This window comes from Tenebrio molitor, chromosome X (assembly GCF_963966145.1).
Source record: "Tenebrio molitor chromosome X, icTenMoli1.1, whole genome shotgun sequence".
Taxonomy (NCBI): Eukaryota; Metazoa; Arthropoda; class Insecta; order Coleoptera; family Tenebrionidae; genus Tenebrio; species Tenebrio molitor.
In genome coordinates this window covers 8318426-8334443 of record NC_091055.1, presented here as the reverse complement: position 1 = coordinate 8334443, position 16018 = coordinate 8318426, and the positions used below count along the sequence as shown (strand labels likewise).

General features: G+C 33.5%; 1 protein-coding gene across 1 annotated transcript in view; it reads right to left on the bottom strand.

The window, feature by feature from the left end:
• Positions 1-8747, bottom strand: part of Apoltp (Apolipoprotein lipid transfer particle) — a 55294-nt gene extending 46547 nt beyond the window's left edge. The window contains exons 1-3 of the mRNA XM_069061617.1: positions 8556-8747; positions 5742-5786; positions 400-962 (exon numbers count right to left, since the gene is read on the bottom strand). Of these exons, the coding sequence (XP_068917718.1) occupies positions 400-962; positions 5742-5786; positions 8556-8619 (672 nt within the window). The 5' untranslated portion in view covers positions 8620-8747. The remainder of the gene's footprint in view (positions 1-399; positions 963-5741; positions 5787-8555) is intronic.
• Between the last annotated feature and the right edge of the window lie 7271 nt (positions 8748-16018).

Sequence of the window (16018 nt, the reverse complement as noted above, 5' to 3'; positions counted from 1 at the left end):
ATCGCGCTGCAGAAATCGACGAATTATACCACAAATTCCATCTCAAAAACCGACAGTCGAGCACCTCCGAAAAAATAAAATATATTTTGGTTTTACCGATATTTTTCGAACGGATTGAGCAAAAACCGATCCGATAGTTTCCCAACTGCCAGAATTAATGACAACATTGTTTCCCGAAGTTGGGAAGAGATGAATCCTTGATAGGATTTATTAAGATGTTGCGAATTCGCATGACGAGCTGTATGAATAGTGATGGAAGTTTTGAGGTACGACGAAGAAATACCACATTTAAGATTATATCTGCACAATTAAGTATGTAAATTAGTAAAGACCGAATCAGAAAATAAATTTACACGGTGCGTCAAGAATTTGAGACTATCTCCTTTTAATTGAACTTACCGGCCGGAAGTTGTAAGGGACGGACTGCACCATGGAGTGCAGCTTGGCCCTATTTTGACAGGCATTCAGGTCCTTGGTTTTCTGGATGAGGAGACTGGTTTCCTTGGCCCCTTGCACGACGTAATTGGTGGGGCACTGGCCCCTGACATCTTCTTCAATCGTGGAGTGGTCCAGATCGAACCGTCTCATCGCATTATGGAGCATAGATAAGACGCCTCTCTTGAAATTTAAAACCCAATTTTTTTCTTCTTCTTGAGGACATATCTCCGAGATAATTCCGTCATTAAAGGCAAATCTGAGCGAGTATTCGCTTAACATATCTGAAAATTCTTGACTGTTGGCATGCGGTGGAGTTTGCTGACCGTTCTCGGAAGGGTTTTCACTTAATTTAAGATCCGATAGGGTCAAGAGTCCGTCGCAAGGTGTTAGGAAATTCAGGGACACCGTCCCTTCCACATGCAACTTCGACTCATTCTTGCTCGTGCCGTTAAAGAACGACCTTACGTTTACGGAATATTTGTAATTTTGTTGAGTGCCCGGACCGTATTTGAATTTTCCGGTACCTGAAACAGCTCACCCATTATTTAAAGGTTCCATTATGGGCATGTTTGTATTCAAAGAGCAATATAAGTGCACTAGCATTCGAAGAAATTTATCCCGGCTTTAGCGAGGACAATGTAAACATCATGAATTTAATGTCACTTGAATTGCTTTTAAATCCATCGTAGTTAGAATCGTCAAGAACCGTTTGTAATAAACTCAAAGAAAGCTCACTCATTGCCAGCTTTATACGACTAATTAATACTGGTGTTTTCTCAAATTAATTCATAGTTTTATTTTTATTTTAAATTAGTTAACAACCCTCAACATTTTATGACTAACCGACCACACCGAAAGTACACATTTCTTTTCCTCGTCAAGAAATAATACTTTTGATAAGGAGTGTGATTTTAATTTATACTCAATACACCCTTTCAAACGTTTTCTACAGTTTTACATTTCTTTTATTAAATAATAAATCTCGGCCATTTATATCGTTATTGTTTCTACTTTTGAGTAATTAACGAAATCCATTAAAGGATACTATAAATTGAAAGACCGCTCCTTCAATAATACTAAACTTTACAAGAGCAAATAAAAAAAAATATATAAAATCTTCTTTAAAAAGACCTAAAAAAAATTTCCTCAATCTACGGATCGTTGCAGTTAATAATTAAGCTCATTTGCAACTTTCAACAAGTCGCTCGACTTGGTAAATTTTATCACCATCAATTCAGAGAATAAATCACTTCCGTAGTCCTTATAAATTTTGAACAATCTTCCAATAAATTGTTCATCTCATAATTATTTCTAACTACATCTGATTAATCTACTTTTCCGATTTAAATCGAAATTTGATTTACTTCAGAACTAACAAATATAACGTCACGCTGAGTGTAAAGCTCAAACAGAATTGATTGTTCGCTAAACGAAAAATGTAACGGAGTATCCACGTTGATCTATTTTGACAAGACTAGTTGGCAATTTATACCCGAATGCTCATACACGTTCTGCAACAATAAAAACTTCCACGAAATAATATTTACCAGAGAAATTGACTGCTCTAAATTTAGCACTTAAATCACTGCTGTAAATATAATAGCCGGTGAATAATCCAAAACGGTCAATTAGACTCTAGACACCCTTTACTTTTGCGATAAGAAATTAGTATTCATTATTCGTTGCAGATTTTATAGCACATTTAATTTAAATATCTTTTTCATCATTAGCGAAGTTTTTAATTAACTTCAATAATGTACCCTGGCCATCTTGAATAGATGAAAATGGTTTATAAGCATCATTATTCACGATTAAAACGAAAACAAATAATACAGCAATATTGAAACTTCATTTTCAATACAGAAATTAAAGTTACATTTTTACGACGACTTAATATAATTCGGTTGTTGGAATTAAAATGTATGTTTTGCTGGTTTTTATTTGCGATCTGTGTCGATCAATTGTCGCTGTTACCGCAACTGGAAATGCTTACTTGTGGTTGTATTTCCGTCAGTGGTAATATTTTCACGAAAAATAATAAACACTTCTGTAACACAGAATGCACTTTCGTGCAGTGAATATGCATGAGTGAATAATTTTTTCGAGCACTACATATTGGACGTTTCAGTTGAAATAAAACTTAGTACGGTATGTGCTTTATGTTTAGTTGTTAAACGTATCGTTGACATTTTGACACGTGTGATTTGAGAAAGATTTAACCGGATGTAATAATTTTTAATCGTTGGGAAATGTACAAAATTGAAATGTGAATGATTGAATATTTGGTGTAAATTCTTGTTTTTATTTTTGGGGTAGTTTAATAGTGCGGTGTGTTGAAAATAGAATATAAAAGTAGATTCCGCTGTTGCAACCCAGGCACGGTCGGAATGTATTGAATTTGGATGTGAAGAAAGCAAAATAGATAATAAGTGAAATTTTAAGGGGTGAAAGGAAATAAAAGTGAGCTTTTAGAGATAACGTGAATGTAACTGTATGAATAGATTGCGAAAATATGTTGGAAGAAATTCGAGGATATTGGAGGATATCAACAATAAGCAGATTTCTCTCACCTGCTTTCACATTAATAATACCTATCAAAACTTTCTGTTAGGGGATGAACTTATTACTTTCCGGAATCATGTTCCATTTTTACTAACTACATAAAAATAAATTGAGACGAGTAAATGTCCGCATTTGTGTGAGCGTTATTTTTGATAATCCGACAGACGAACCTTACTCTTTTATTAAAGAAAATGGAAGTGTAAAAGTAGAAACTAGTAAAATTTTTGTTGACGTTTTAATAACGCCTGTTTTATCAAAGAACATGCCTAATGAGGGTTTCGCATACAATTTTCTCTATTTGAATTTTCTAGGTGGTTCGTTTTGATCCTGAATTACACAGTCTGTAATTAAAAAGTTCATTTTGGCCATTGCTGATTCGGATCTATAATGCACCTTCGACTAAACCATCTTTCCCTTAAAAAAAGACTTTCCCCAATGTAATTTTCTTTCTTTTATTATGTGACGTGACATGATATACAGGCATTTGACGGGAAATGTTTTGTTACCTAATTTTTACGCTTACAACTCAGACCAACAGTCACGTAAAACTTTTTATACGAGGCGGTTTTTGTTCATTTTGTGTTAAAGTTGAATAACATGCATAACCGGTTATTGCATCAAATTTATCCGAGGGCGTTAGGCACACAATCCGGTCAAAATTTAATATTTAATGACAAAGCGAGGTTTATATTAAAATTTGTAAAATCAAATGAAGGGTTTTAAATGCAATCGTTATTTCGTTTGCCACATGTCAGAGCCAAAAAATGTATCTAAAAATAGAGGTCGTAATGGTAATACGTGTAAGGCATCGCCGAAATTTTGCAAAAACTTGATGAACGTATAGATTGCAATAGACATTAAAGTGAAGTAAAGTGAACCAACGAATAATGAAACTATTTCTGTTACTAGTATTCAGGGTGAAATTGAAATGCATCAATCATAATTAAACCATAGCATCTCCAATAACTGAATAAACCGAAAATGTGATTAAACATTTTAAATTCATAAAGTCCAATTTAACTCAATTCCATCCCGAACTAGACGCTTCTAGAAGCTGTATACCCGGGACACTGAACAGATTTGTAATAAAACCGTCCCCTAGTGCCCGCGTACTTTAAACAGCAGTTTCCAATTGGCTTATTCAAAACGTGCGCTTATTTTTGAAAGCCTGATGTACATCCACACAAAAATTATTTGACGGCATTTCATTAGTTTTAACCTCGCTTCGGGAGTTTAACCACGTATTCATGTTTGGAGAAGATGTGCACGTCAATGTATCCAACATTTTTCTGGATCTATCAACTACATACAGGGTTATTCACGAGAGGGGTACTTCTGAATTTTTATTTTGCCGCAACCAACAATACAATGGCAGTGACTACTAAATCAAATGTGTTATTTCTTTTAAATTAGAAATCAAAGTAAGTTGAATAGATTTGTCAGATTGGCAGATAACCTGTATTTAATCAAAATTAACAAATTAAGTTAATATAAAAGGTGTTCGAAGTGTCTACCATCGACTTGGAAACATCCGCAGCGGCGACAGAATTCCTTCCACGCTCTCCAAAATGAGGATCATATCAGTCTTTTCGTCGTTATTGTAAAGACATTTTTTTCGAATTGACAAAGATTTTTTGCTTTAACGTCAAAGAGACAGACAAAGAGCCGTCGTGGATTCAGTAATAATTATTTTCAAAATTTGAAATCAAGATATTGTTGCAATGTGTATAATGGGTTGCGGCAAAAAGAAATTCAGAAATACCCCTCTCGTGAATAACCCTGTATATCACATTCTTATAAGAATTATAAATGGAAAAGAACCTGTCAACGGCTCCGTCGAAGGTTTTCCTGCAGTTTTCCCTTCCACCTTAGCGTGAATCTCATGCATTCCAAACTGAAGCCGGCTGCAGACGCACCCCCCATAACCCCCCTAGTTAATAAGACTAAATTGTAATCTTCAAACTAGTTTTTCTTTTTTTTATATAGTCTAAATTATAAACATCAAATTTTTTTTCTCATCCTTTTACAGTCATTTTATTGTCGAGTCACCATATACACTTTAAATACACAGAGCCGGAAAAACGTGTAAGAATACTACATATGAATGACAACCAAGAACTTTTTTCACCTTTTTTGCATTGCACTCGATAACTTTTTAATCTTACTATTCGTCCTAAAGTGATATCAGTGGCGTACTCAACTTTTGTGCTTGAACTGTACATGGCATTTCTGCCCTCATGCGGATGTGTATAATGCAAAACTGAATGTACGTGATTTTCATACATGGTCTGAAGATTATGTTGTCTTCATATTCTGATGTATAGCGATTTCACCCTGTATAATACTAGTACTTATACTACTAGATACTAGTACTGCAAGACACTAGGCGATATCCATCATTTTTGAAGGGTAAATTTCCACCATTTATAAATTTTGGAGTTTGTAGAATTTTTTAGCAACGTGGTCAGTCTCCTTCGATCTAGTCTCTGTGAGGGTTGAAATTATTACAGTGTGAACGGGTACCAAAACCTGAATCATTCTACGAGATTAGGTGGAACATCGGTGGTGCGGAATAGAGAATTTTCAGTTTTAATTGGCGCGGCTAAAAGTGCTTTCCTTAAGCCTGCAATTTATTTCAAGAACGGAACCAACTCGAATTTAGCTTTATGGTTTATGTGTAAGGTATTAACTATTGTAGTAGGTTAAATTATTAATAACATTCCCCATAATAATAGACTTACCTTTACAAATCGGTCTTCCGCAAACATTCGGGTCTTTCAAGGGGTCTGAAAGAGAAGGGGATTGCTAGTTAGTTCCATGATTAATATTTACTACATACTTACTTAATTATTTCGCAGAAACACGCAAACATGAACACTCAATTATTAGCCATACGTCAAGTACAATGCAATTTTGTTCATTCACTCATCCGTTCAAAGTGGAAATTTTTGGTAAATATCGTGAGGAAAAGCGTCGTTAATATTATAATGAGGTCTCTACATCGGAGACCATTTAAAGAAACTCTTTCACACCAATTAAATAATAAAATCTAATTAATCTAATTACGCGACAATTAACGTTTTCCTCTTTAGTAAACGCTTTGACTTTAACCGTAAAGTTGACTCAACTTTTACTAAATTTAAATTTAAAGCATACACCTTCCTTTACTCGATTATAATTCAATTGCTGTTGTTCTTTAATTACAAAACCCGAACTTTTTTTTTAATACACAAACATTTTGGAATAATACCATTCGTCACGTCTGTCAATTTACGTACAAACGTTGATCCTCTTTAGTGGTTTTTTGACAGCAAAATTTTTAGTAAGCTAGGAAAATTAATCTTGTTAATTCACGTATGTCTTTGTCAAAATTCGGTGTGTTAATTCCGACCGAAAAAAAAAAACAAATTCATTTTAATACGTAATTTTGTTATTCCATCTTGTTTGTTGTTTTATGCATTAAGCTTCATTTGAGGATTTTCAACCAAAATATTTTCTTTCGGTCTACACAAAGTGCGCAGTTTAAATATTTTCATATATTTGATATTTTTATTCTGAAGATGCGCGATTTTGCTTGTTTTCTATCACGAATGTACAACACGATTGATATAAATTTATTGATCATTGTAATTATCGCTTAGAATGCGAAGCCAACATTAGTTCTGGTCAACAACAAGACTATAAAATGAAAATTCAAACTTTGACTCTATCCTACAGGGAAATTAATTATTTAAACTATTTGTGAACCGATTAGAGTAATAAATATCATAAATGATTTTTTCGGTTAACCAACTGCATAATTACGGTATTGTTAGGCCAATTTTAATTTAATAAATGAATTTGCTTATTAATTTTGATCGGCTTCCACATGAGCTCATGGTTTTACCATTAAAAGTACATTTTATAATTGGAATGGATTAAATTAATTACACCAAATTAACATTAATTGTTATTTAATTGCTTCCGTTATTTATATCGTTTAGTAGGTTGATAAAATTTTGACAACACTTCGATTAGAAATTTTTAACGTCATTGTAAAGAAATTAACATGTTCGAGGAACACATTTACTCGAAAATTGATTAAATTTTTAAGTAAAGCTTAAAAAACGAAACTATTTTCGTTAAATCTGGCTAATCTTATCAGTATCACGGACCTCTAACATTACTAATCCGGGTCAAAATTTCTACCATTTACGCAGCTTATATCCTTAAACGTTTTAATACCGTCAGATTTAGCTACAATAACAATTACGAAATAGATTTCGACGAAACTAGTGGAATTTATTTCATTCGAAGATTTTTGTTCTATTTGAACTCGACAGCGGTCACCAGCAAAAAAGCAAATCATTGGGTATTCTCGATTTTGATGATTATTGTTCACCTAAGTTAAATGTTATCAGGGATTGCTTCATACCGTCACGGATTCAATTCGAAAGTTCACATTCATTATCACACACAAAATTTATTTTTGTATCGTTCTGTATACGAGTTCCTCTGCTATATTCAAGTTAAAACCAAGATAACAAATTGTATTTATATATTTACTGTCAACAGCTTAATTGCTTAACGAAGTTGTGGAATGGCAATGTTAATTTTCTATTTCCAATAGAGAATATACGTTAGTTCCATATACTGTTGCTACTAACGACATGGTTTTGTTTTAAGACTTGCACTATAACAATAAGAGAAGATAGGAGCAAACACTTCTGCAACTGTACAAGGATAGCTTTTCAAAGCGTACGAGTTGGACAATAGTTCTTCTGATATATCCGCGATTGATTAAATTCAAAGCCTTCAAGAAACAACATTTTTGTTAAAGACGAGTATTTCCAGATAAGATGTGTGTAGTTGGCTGCTACAATTTGAACACAACAAAAGTTGTTTGTTTAGCGGTTGGTTTTTAGTAGAGAAAGTTGTTACGTTTGGGGGAGTCAAAGTTCTGGCCACAATGTGTAGTGTAAGATTTTTTAATACGTAAAAGTGTTAGTGTGTTTCATGTTTTGTTATAGAAACTTACCTTAATAACGAATGTTTATATGTAAAAGAGATAAATGTCTTAGTACAAGTTGTTGTTAATTAGCAAAGAGGATATTCGAGACAGAAGCAGAAGTCAAGTCTACGACTAGTTTATTCACAACAAACAGTTTGAAGTTATAAGAAGCCTAATGTTCCAGGTGAATATCAAGTTTTACATTAGGTGGAAGTTTTGAAGTGAGATTAGTTTGATGTAAATAATATCGAGAGATGAAGTAATACCAAGAAAACTGGAGAAATTAGTTTTATGAAGAAATTTGTTTTAGTGTTGAGTGTTGTATGGAAGGAAGTGGCGCTATTACAGGTATTTATGGAACTCGGAAAAAGCAGTCATACAAAGGCGCGGAGCATTTTCCCGGAGTCTGTTCTTTTATAGACATTTTTACTGGAATTAAATTTGTGTTTAGTGTTGAGGTAGCGACAGCGAGATGTTTCATTTTATTGTTTATTAGTTTAGTCAAGGCATCTGAGTTTTATACGTTCCTTCGAATAATACAAATGAATATCCCGGTTATACTTACTGTGCTGAGCAAACGACGTTGTCGCTAGAAGAAAAGCCAACGTCAGCCGAAAGGAGAGCTTCATTCTGAAACAACTGACATCGGTATCACAAAACTGCACAAACACTACTAAGAAATAATAATCAGATCGAGCACAACAGACTTCCAGCCCGGTCTGACAACTAATGACTTACTATCTCATCTTTACTATTACAGAGGTCACAAAGGCCCCAAAATCTACCACTGATAACTAGTTCAGAGGGCGAAGATCACAACTCCTTACATTCAATACAACGTTGTTGTTCAAGACCAAAAAGTAATGTGTACCACAAAAGCCGACCGAAAATTGCCAATCTACAACGCAAACAGTTTCATTTATTTAAAATTTTACAAATTACTTAATAATTTACCGTTGGGAGATGTTTCAGGCGTTTATGAACCGCCTTAAATTCGATTTCGAAAATTATTTGCTAATCTGCTCGATCAAACAGGTTTTGAATAAATCTGAAGATAAGCTTCTATTTATCCAATTTTAATAACAAGCAGGTAAGCTTGTCAACATGTTGAAAGCAATTAAATTGCACAGACTACCTCGAAACAATTCCAAAGCGACTGCTTAAAATTAAATAAAATTTCCCCCTTGACTGACGAGTAAATGATATACTTATAAACGCTACTACATCCATCTAAATAACTTCATTCATTTTGTTCTATTATCATATTTGCGCTTTAGCAGCAATTCTCGTTCCCTTATTACAATACATAATTGATTTATTTTTACTCCACCAACCTAAACAATATGGTACATGCAATTTGCTAGTTTAATTGCAGATTAGCACACTTTTGAAGTGTATTTTTAACACAATAAAAAACACCGCTACTAGCAAAGGCTTAAATCAGATGGACGTGTAGAAGTGGCCACTTTTACCAAAGCTAAGATTTGATCCTGTCAGGTCCTTCAACTTACCAATTCATCTTAATTTGGCTTAAATTGTTAAATGACTGTTCGGTCTGCGTTCCACATGACTCTTTAACTTGTTTCCTGTAGAGACAAAAGATTTTGTTAAACGATGAAAATTGACATCTGATAATTCGTTTCTCTTTAAATGAAACGCTCCGGGTGTTTCGGGACTAAATTAAAGTCCTTTGTTGTTTTGCTAGTGTAAGTTACACCTATCTACAAATCGCAAAACCAGATGGCCTTGTTCTTTTGAGATTAATCTACATTTACATTTTAAAATATTAAAGAGATTACGGGTAAAAATATATATTTGAATTATTACCAAGTCTAATAATTTGACATTTTTATAGTTTAGATGCATGCAATTCGTTAATTAGTTAAACGAAGGTGACTTTAAATTTATTAGTTTTAAAGCATTAAAGTTTTTAATTTTTAACATAAACTTTGAAATTATAACATTTTACTCCTTTGGTGCATTCTGAGTTATATCTTTCAATTATTTTGGGACTAGATCGAAGTAAATATTTTTAATGTTAGTCAAATTTTGAGGAGAATTGGTCTTTTGATTTGTAGGGACTTGTTAATAATAATAATAATAACAAGCACAAAATTGAAAATGAAACTAATCTGACCGGTTCGACGTATCAAACTGTACATTTTCAACCGAATGTCTTCACTCGATAGAAAATATCTACTAAACGTGTAGTGTTACACACTGTGACGTTCTAATGAATTTGAAATTATCGAATGGCAGGGAAAGTATTTTTTGACAACAAAAGAATTGCTCACTATCAATTTATTCGTTTAAGTGCAACCGACAAGAACATTTAGTGCACGTGCCACCCCGTTCACAAGAATAATCAATGTATCCCTTCGTCCGACGGTTCTACAATGTGAAATTTGTAAAACGGTGGAACAGTAGAAGACACCGCTCTCACCCCTTTTCCGAACATTTTCTCTGTTCAGCTGAACGGGTGCTTACTGCAAGACAACATGGTGACAATTTTAAAATGCTTTGTATCCATCTTGGCTTATGAGAATGGACAACAGGATACGCACCGCTATTAACGTTCCGACTTGTAACAAGATATGATAATGTTAACAATAATTGTGACCTGGCAAAACATGAAATATTGTCGACACATCACTAACAAACAACGGTTTTTTGTTACATAATTTTGTTCGAACCGCCATTAGTGCCATTACGAAATATATTTTGTTACAGTGAGAGAAAAAATACACCTTTTACCCCTCCTCCTCGGCGTAATTTTTAACCACAGATTAAGTTTCGCCTAGAATCTGGGTTATCTTTGGAAAAGTGGAAATTATTGCTGTACCAATTTCATTAATTAATGAACAAAACAGTTCCTGAAAATAAGAGTCAGAGAGGGTCATCGAAGGAAACTCACGTTAGCACAGTTGTTAGCCTTGTTGTTTCCTGCGGAAATTGCGATAATAACTAAATAATTCTAGTGTTTTCTGAAAGCACCATTAAGTTAATTTTCTCGTTTTTGACAACGATCCCCAAAGAGGAGGGAAAGTCGATTTGTTTCTATCGTTTTATCTAAGAATTATTCAAACCCGTTAAAGCTGCTTCTACCACTGCTGATTTTTTAATGTAGTTCTCCGTTAGAGTTACTGGTTTAAATCAAACTGTTCAGAGCTTCAACTCTGGATTTAAAATAGTACTTCCAGTCTCAGACAAATAAAATTATACTTAAACAAAGTTACAAGCGGTGAAAGAGTATGTAGTAAGTTGTCAAACAAAATAAAATATACAGTGTGAAATTGAAATCCATCATAATGGCTTATACTCGTATTAATGAAGAGGTGCTTTTGCTAGCAATTTTTCTAGCCTTTGCTCGCATATGCTATACTTTTGTTTAATGTGTGCTAGCAAACGCTAGAAAAATTGCTAGCAAAACCAAACGCTACCTCTATATTAATATGAGCCAATATATAAACCATAAATGAATAAACCGAAAATGGGGTTAAACATTTTAAATTCATAAAGTCCAATTTAACTTAATTCCATCCAGAACGAGACGCTTCTGAAAACTCTAATAGGTAAATCGAAACATGAATAGCCGCAAAAACACTTTAAAAACAGAGAATGGCAAAACCTTACTATGAATGAAATTGTCGAAAAACACTTTAAATACACAGAGCTGTAAAAACATATAAGAATACTATGAATGAAAACCAAACACTTTTTGCACCTTTTTTGCGTTACACTCGATAACTTTTTAATCTTACCGTCCTAACGTGACATCAGTGGCGTACTCAACTTTTGTGCTTGAACTGTACAATGGCATTTCTATCCTCATGCGGATGTATAGTACAAAACTGAATGTACGTGATTTTCACAAATGGTCTGAAGATCCTAGGGTTTTAATATTCTAATGTACTTCGATTTCAGCCTGTATATACATCCTACAATAGTGTACTGTCTACAGCCTACACTGTATTTTTTTTAGAAGTACATAAATTGTATTTTTTAAATAGGAGGTTGTTTTAATAATTTTGAATGTTATATTATTTTAATAATGAAAACAGATCTTGTGGGAATTATTCAGTAAATTGTTGGTTGTTGATTCGGACAATTTGTTGGTCGATTTGATATATTTTTTTAAGACCCAGAGAATTTCCAGTCCAATGATTTTAGCATATACATGCAAACTGTTAATGTTTGCCTATTAATACAACATGTTATAGCAAGTTTGGATACACTGTTGACTTTGTATATTTTTTTTTAAATGCAAACAAAATAATCAGACAATATGATGAAATTTAACTGTCAGTCGGGTCGTGCTCGATGTTTTGTGTTAAATTTTAAAAAGCATTTCTTTTTAGGTTTTATTAAGCTTTCTACTATTTTAAGCGATAATGACATTTTACTCTGTTGTTACCGGAGCTCGTTACTTATTTTATCAAAAATAAAGATAACAAATGTTTAGCTATTACGAGAGAGGTATATTTTAAGGGTAATTTTTGTTGCATAACTCTTCTGATAAGAATAAATACGTGGTGGGAAGAGAAAAAGCTGCATTTCCAGAGCGAATAAAAACTTTATAGAGGTGTTTCCGCTTTAAGAGAAGGTAAATCTTGTTAATGCTATCTTAAGGGTATCACCACCCTTTTATGTTGTCGAATATTATTTTTTATTTGGTGAAAGAAAACGAGTGGCAATTAAATCTGTTAAGGGACACTCCAGTTATCGGCGAGCCGTTTTTCACGGTTCTGTCAATTTTTAACGGCGAATATCAGGTTGGTGCGCCCGTTTTGGGACACGTGATGTAAAGCAATTTGTCTGGAAAGTTTTGAAGAGATGAGCAAACATAAATATCGTCCAAAACTAAAGTGGTATTATTTATTTTCGGGCGCGGAGAATACAAATTGAAGATATTAAAATTTGATATCTTAAAACGGATAAATGTAATTTTCAGGAAGAAGTATCGTGTGTATTGTGCAAAAGTTGAAATACTCTATAATTCAATTTATATCATGTCGCATATGTATAGTTCGTTTTTATTGTCGGAGACGGCAAATGGTGGCCGTTAAGAGAAACTACGAGGCTGCATCCGATATGATCTACGCAAACAATTTAAAAAGCAGACATTGACGACTGATGTTGGGAGGATCGTTATAGGAGTTCACATTTCACGCAAGCTCCGTAAAGTTTGCAATTCAGGACCCTTCGTCTCTTAATTACATAGCGACACTTTAAGTAGATGTCCTCCACCTACAATCATGTGAATTCGCTCAAATTGCCGCTCTAAACTAATTTCGTCTTTTTAAATAACCTGCTCCATAAATTTCCGCCTTCTTGACAATAGATTTTGATTAGAAAGATATGCCAATCATACACCTTCTAAATGTCAACCCTTAGTCCGTACGGATGGACCTAGACCGGAAGATTCTTTTGACGAGATTTTACGTTAACAAAGCTGAATTGTTCCCCCTAAGAACGTCCATCATTTAACGTAAGAAACACAATGAGAAATTAATTATTGTAAAAATGTCTATATAAATTGCCACTCCTTACCGAAATTTTCATTTTCAGTTTTTAAGAAAATGAAAAAAACAAGAGTTTTGTTTAAAAAATTTCTCTTAGGAAAATTAATTACCTTAACATTATTTTATTATTATTATTTGTACCTACTTTTTATTTTTAAGAAAAACAATCTAAATAGACTGTTCTAATTCTTTTTTAAATATTTGTTTTTGGTAGATAGTAATTTATTCGTAACAGTAGTAAGGTGCACACTCTTAACTTAACGACACGACAACATTTTTTGGTAGATAATATTGTTGTATGTATTGTTTTTATTTTATCGTATTTTTATATTTAAATTTATATTTCTAGTTTGATATTTTTTAATTTTGATTTTTCTTTCTTTATTAAGTAGTCAGTTCAGTTGTGAACATTCACACAATGTTATAATCGAATCTTTTTCTTGTAGGTATTATAATGAGGGATTCCCAGCCTTGACGTGGCCTCCCGCGGCTTCACTTCACCCTCATTATTACTTTAAAGAAAACTCAACGTTTACCGTAAATATGTCTGGCGATAAATAATAAAAGCGTTGGGTTTTGAAGATTAATAAAGCTGCGAGTTTGTCAGTTACGCAACTTTTATTGGCACCACCACCATAATACAATTGCTTCGTGGAATATTAATTACACGTAATAAAAGCACCGCTCTTTGTAGACAAAACTAATTTATTTTCAATCAATTATTTTCCATAATTAACAGCTTTGGTACATAGGTGGTTTCATCCAGCACCTCCATTAAACGCCACAACAGTATAAAATTGCCTGACGAACGTGTTTTAAAATTCATTTGCAACCAAAAATTGCTCCAAAAAATCAATCTGCACAGTCACGGTAACATGATTAGGCAGACGTTATTCGGTCAGAGCCGTATGTAAATAAATTTTTCGATCAAATAAAAAAAAAATGAAATGACCTGTGCTGAAAACAGATTAAATGATAAATTCGAGCACCGTCGGCACCACTGGTTCGAATATCGTACTGTCAATAAAGTCTTTTGCGAAGAATTCGAATAATGTAGGGTCGCTTGCAGAAACTTAACGTCGTCGAGTCGTGCATTTTTGCCATAATTTTTCTATTTTTGCCTGTTCCGGCCGGTTTGTTGTCAACTTAGTTTTGTCGTTCACTTTGGCAGAGCATTATTAGAGAAGTGGTTCTTCTAACTTTAAATAACTTGTCCCTTCATCATATTATGAGCGCTTCTGCCTAGAGATTACTCCTGTGGAAAAAGTCTGCAACTCTGCATCGAGTACATAACAAGAAGTTGGAATCCGTATAACGCATCAAAGACGCTCTAAAGCAAAGCCAAAAAGCCGCCATGTTCATACAGTGGCGCTGCGACCGCATCCCAACCGCCGAACCAAATGGAAACCAACAAAAATTTCGATCAAAAGCGAATTTTAGCAGAATCTCATTTTCTACGACTGTGCCACCTCTCGAAAGTAAAAATGAGGCGTAAGTTGTTTTTCTTTTTTAATTAGAGGTGCAATTTTAGAATTTTGCCCTAAGAAACGCCAGGATCAAATCATTATGCGAAGTAAACATCTACCCTCCTCTCCTTCATCGCGAAGGTTTTTAGAGGCGTAAGCACAAAGAAGGAAGATCACGAGATCGAGCTTCGTACCAGGTTAGGTTAATAAATTCGACACGCTCATGTCAAAATGGCCCATAACCAATTCGACTATTCAAGCATTTTATTTTATTTTTTCAATGACGTGCTTGGAAATATGACACGTTATTTTGATATCACAAATATAATAAAACATATTCTATCATTATTATTAATGGTAAAATTTTAATTGACGATCTTCGTATGACTACCACAGTCGAACTGATTGATCTGATATACGCTAATGTTAATAATTTAATTCCATCGATTCATTCGGGCAGCCGAGAGAGTTTAGTGCTGTCAACTTTGAACTGTGCAATTAACGCCTAATAATTAATTAATTAATTGCACGTGTCAAAAGGAACATTCGTTTCGACAGACCGAACTGAAGAATCTAAGGTTTAATTTATTGGAAATAAATAAAAATGACGTGAAATTAAACATGAAGTGTTTTTTTTTTGTGCAAAACTAATTTTTTGCAGTAATTATCGTCCATCATGTTACTCACGCAATTATTGAAACTCATACTTATAATCAAATTGTGGTTCCATTTGAAAATCAGTTATAATCCGAAGATACATTTCTACCTGACTGTAAGTGATTAAAGTAGTCCAGATTAAATTTGCAACGTGATTTTGTTTGTGCGCAAAGAAGACAAATTGGATTAAAGTATAAAATTCAACGTTAAAGGAGATACAAATTAAATTTCATTGAAAAATAAATCAATAAGTATATAAATTAAAAGCAAACAGAAAACCCTCGATGTATGTATTTGTGTATGTACGGTTTATTAATTTTTTTTCTTGTGAAATTTTACGATTTCATTTTGACCGAAGAGTTGACGGGTCTCCCTTATTTATA